Source organism: Camelina sativa, chromosome 20, assembly GCF_000633955.1.
Source record: "Camelina sativa cultivar DH55 chromosome 20, Cs, whole genome shotgun sequence".
NCBI classification, from domain to species: Eukaryota; Viridiplantae; Streptophyta; class Magnoliopsida; order Brassicales; family Brassicaceae; genus Camelina; species Camelina sativa.
This window is the reverse complement of record NC_025704.1, coordinates 25,498,876-25,503,485: the sequence shown is the minus strand read 5'-3', so window position 1 is coordinate 25,503,485 and position 4,610 is coordinate 25,498,876. Positions and strand designations below refer to the sequence as shown.

General features: G+C 38.7%; 1 protein-coding gene across 1 annotated transcript; it reads right to left on the bottom strand.

Annotated features, from left to right (window-relative positions):
• Nucleotides 231–4,017, bottom strand: LOC109131251. The gene is made up of 6 exons (XM_019241952.1): nt 3,989–4,017; nt 2,204–3,821; nt 1,503–2,128; nt 1,130–1,417; nt 928–1,033; nt 231–839 (listed from the first exon to the last, which is right to left on the bottom strand). The coding sequence occupies exons 1-6, from the start codon at nt 4,015–4,017 to the stop codon at nt 231–233; spliced, it is 3,276 nt and encodes a 1,091-aa protein (XP_019097497.1).

Sequence of the window (4,610 nt, the reverse complement as noted above, 5' to 3'; positions counted from 1 at the left end):
TCATTGTGATGCTCATCACTATCAACATCATTGACCTGCCTGTCTTCTTCTCTTTCTAATCCAATTTCTTCCACAGCCTTACTGCGTTTCCGGATGGGCTTTTCAGGGACTGGAGGGATGCCTAGCTGACGGTTACTGCGTCTAGGAATGATTGTATCCATTTTCTTCGACATTTTCATATACCTGAAACAGAACTGTAATAAATTTTAGTACAAGTAATCCTAATCCAATTAATTCACTACTAAGACCCCTTCACAATCTTCTCTATCAAAGAAACTCTCATCATCAGAAGATTCGTTTCCAAAATCTTCATTTTGCGGAACGGATGGTGCAACTACAAACTCTTCTTCTGTCTCTAGCTCATGATACCCTCTTGGTGGCGCCCTCATCACTACAGACCAACTTGAGGAGTCATCTCTAGAATAGAAAACTTGTTTAGCTTGGGAGGCCAAAATATATGGATCTTGGAGGTAGGCAGATTGGTTGACATTGAGATTCACAAGTGTAAATCCTTCTTCTTCTTTTACACCATTTCCTTTGTTGGCCCACTTACACTTGAATAGTGGTATCTGAAACATATGGTAATCTAGCATAATTATCTGTTGTATAACTCCATAGAACACAACCATGTCCGCCATCTGTCTATTATCTCTAGCACTAGCTCTACACATGCTAAAAGCTTCATAAGTTACTCCACTATTCTGAGTCTTGCGCATTACGTCCTCAGTGTGAAATCTATGCCCATTAATGACAAACCCCTTATAGGTTTGAGCTATATTCCTTGGTCCATGAGCTAACCATCTCAATTTCTCTGAATGATGTTCTGAGTTACCAGGGATCTACATATCCACACAAAGTATTTAAAGTTATTTACTATATATACATAGTAATAAGAAAATAATACTGTGTAAATATACAAGATCTAACCTTATCTTTTACCCACTGTGAGAACCTATCTGCGTGTAATTTCCATAAAAGAGTTTCACTTTTACGACATCTCACATCCATTGATTGCAATTCCTCAAGGTGCATACTGTTACAGAACATCAGATAGTTAGTTGTAAACATTAAACTTTCAAACTTAGTTGTTAAACTATAAGAAATAAGATGAGACAAAAGACAAACGTACTCTACATATGGACTCATCACTGCCATGTTCATTAGAACATATCTATGGGCAATGTCTCTCTCTTTATCACTTAATACCACTTGAGCAGCCTTCTGGAATGGGCGTCCTTCAAGTATTCCCCCAGGGGATCCAACATCTTCATTACGGTTGATTGTTTCTTCCACCGGTACAGAATTTTGTAGGAACTCCATGCAGAATGCAATACACTCCTCAGCTAAATAACCTTCAGCCATACAAGCTTCTGGCCTTGCATAGTTTTTGACATATGCTTTTAGTGTTTTCATGTACCTATATCTCAACCAAATACAGATATACTATGTTAGTAAACTATTGAAATACAACCTGTAAATTTTCAAAGTTCAAAGATGATTACCTTTCAAAGGGGTACATCCATCTGAAATGAACAGGTCCACCCAAACGTGCCTCCCTTGCTAGATGTATTGGAAGATGGTACATTATATCGAAAAGGGATGGAGGAAAATATCTTTCTAGTTGGCAAAAGGTCTCTACACACTCAGCCTCCAGTGATATTAGCTTTTCTGGATCAAGAACTCGCTGACACAACCTCTTAAAGAAATTACATAGTCTAATCACTGCAATTCTAGGACCCTTTGGTAGTAATCCTCTCAAAGCTACTGGTAAGAGATTCTGAAGAAGCACATGATGATCATGTGACTTCAATCCACCAATCATAGGAGGATCCACTGAAACACAGTTGGATATATTTGCAGAATAACCATCAGGCCCTCTGAATGAACTTAACCGCTTGCAAAATTCAGTTTTTTCAGACTTGGACAGCCAATAAGCAGCTGGAGGCAAATAAGTCCTCTTCCCTTTTTCCTGTGTGTGTAACTTCTGTCTAATTCCCATGTCTGCGAGATCTTTCCTTGCTTTCACCCCATCTTTTGACTTAACAGATTGCATCAACATAGCCAACATAGCATCAGAAACATTCTTCTCCACATGCATTACATCGATATTGTGACGAACCGGCATATCCTACCACAAAAGAAGAAGAATTAGTTCAATATATATATGATATGCAACTTTATATTGAAATTTGAATCTATATACCTTCCAGTAAGGTAACTCAAACAGGATGGACCTTTTCTTCCACCTCCATCTACCATCGTCTTCATTAGATTCATCATTCGATGGTTCCGCATCTTCACTTATACCTTTTCTTTTCCTTTTCCCTTTTTTCTCTATACATTTACCAAAATCATTTCTGAAATCCTTAAGCATCTCACAGATTTCTACTCCAGTTTCAACTCTTCTTGCACTTCCTTTCTCTACTGTATTATCAAACCATTTCTTTCTTCTTCTGTATGGATGATCAGGTCTGAGCCTCTTTCTGTTGCCCAAATACACATGCTTACGGCTAAATTTTAACCATCTAGAAGGCGTATCTTTTCCACAAACAATACATGCCTGTATCCCTTTGACTTTACATCCTGACAATGATCCTAATGCTGGATAATCAGTTATACTCCACATCAACATTGCTCTAAGTGTGAAATTCTCCTTCATGAAAGAGTCATAAACTAAAATACCTTCATGCCACAAATCCTTCAGATCATCTATCAATGGAGCTAGGTAGACATCAATGTTATTGCTCGGTGCAGTTGGCCCAGGGATCAAAAGAGTGAGCATCATGTTCTCAGCCTTCATACACAATGTCGGATGCATGTTGTAGTTCACTAATAATACTGGCCATGTGCTATACTTCGTATTCTGGATGGCAAAAGGATTCATCCCATCAGTGGAAAGGCCTAGGCGGAGGTTTCTTGGTTCAGCAGCAAACTCAGGCCATTTATCATTCGCATTGGCCCAAGTTAATGAATCAACTGGATGCTTCATTGTACCATCTGTACTTGCATTATTAAAATGCCACCTCAAGTCTTCAGCCATTCTTTTGGATCTAAACATCCTCCTAAATCTATCTTTAATTGGAAAATACCTTAGAACCTTTGCTGGAATCCCCTTATTCTCTTCACCGGTATTCATATCCCTGTCCCATCTGGAGATACCACATCTTGGACAGGTTTCAATATCTGCATATTGCTTCCTGTATAGGATACAATCGTTCTTGCATGCATGTATCTTGTCATATCCAAACCCAAAAATTTTCAGAAACTTCTTCATCTCATCTGTTGATCTCGGTAACACATTGTCCTTAGGAAGCATTTCATGAACCATTTTGAGCAACTGATCAAAAAAGTTCTCCGACATACCGCTCTTCACTTTAATCCTGTAAAGCCCCATGATTGCAGATATCTTGGTGTAGTTGGGACAGATTGAATACAAAGGAGTTTCCGCATCTTGTAGCTTCTTTCTAAACTCAGATTCTTCTACACTATCAACATCATCATTCTGATCTTCACTATGGCTACTGGGCTTTGAATCACTATCAAAGAAGGCTGTTCTAATCAAATCATAAGCTTCAAACTCAGAGCTTGGATCTTCATCTGGCTGAGCAATTTTCTTATCACCATGAATGCTCCAACACGAATTCCTCTTGTATTTCTCATCCATTCCCCTAATCAGTAGATGATCAAACATAGTCTCTGTTCCTTGATGAGACAAATTCCGGCAATGTGTGCAGGGACATAGCATAGAACTAGGATTACCCAAACTTGTTGTTGCTGCATTCACAAAATTTCTAGCTCCTATCCCATACTCAAGGCTAGCCCTGTAAGCAACAAACATTAAAAAGTTCAATAGCATATCTCTGTTAAAAACGAATTTCAAGACCAAACATATACATAGAAAAGCTAAAACACTGTATTTCTGAAATACTGAAGCTTTCTATGAAAACAAGACTTCTGTGCAATGAAAAAACCGGAAATAATGTCATACCTTGGTAGCCAAACCCATGACTTATCCATCGTCCAACAAGACCGTAACTCAGCTCCACATACACTCAAATTTAAAACCAGAGAATCGAGTGTGAGAATCAGAGTGAACTCATCGTCCAACAAGACCCTATCAAAAAATCAACAAATCAGAGAACAAGCAAAGATAAAATTACCCACCCGGCTAATCTGAGTGTGAGAATCGAGTGTACTCCTTGATTAGGGTTTCCACCGTGAAATCGAGTTGAGAGAGAGAGAGATGGAGTTCCGAGACAGAGAAATCGAGTTGCGAGAGAGAGAGAAACCGAGTTCAGGAAGAGAGAAATAGCTAGAGACTGAGAAATCAATTGAGAGCCAGAGAAATCGAGAAAGAGAAACCGAGTTGAGGAAGAGAGAAATAGAAACTGAGAAATCGATTGAGAGCCAGAGAAATCGATTGAGAGGAAAAGTCGAGAAGTCGATTGAGAGTTTGAGAGTTTGAGAGTTTGAGAGTTTGAGAGACTGAGAAGTCGATTGAGAGGAAAAATCGAGAAAGAGAGAAAAATGAAAACCCTTTTTGCCTTAGATCTATTTTTTTGCCTTAGGGAAATGACGAATTTTTTCCCCCTTTTAATTTCAATAGCGTT

Bases quoted from the DNA above. Each gene is read 5' to 3' on its own strand.
- LOC109131251 (XM_019241952.1), bottom strand. From the start codon at position 4,017: ATGGATAAGTCATGGGTTTGGCTACCAAG. The intron at 3,822-3,988 runs GTATGACATTAT...TGTTGCTTACAG, and splicing joins TCATGGGTTTGGCTACCAAG to GGCTAGCCTTGAGTATGGGA. The intron at 2,129-2,203 runs GTATATAGATTC...CTTTTGTGGTAG, and splicing joins TTGAGTTACCTTACTGGAAG to GATATGCCGGTTCGTCACAA.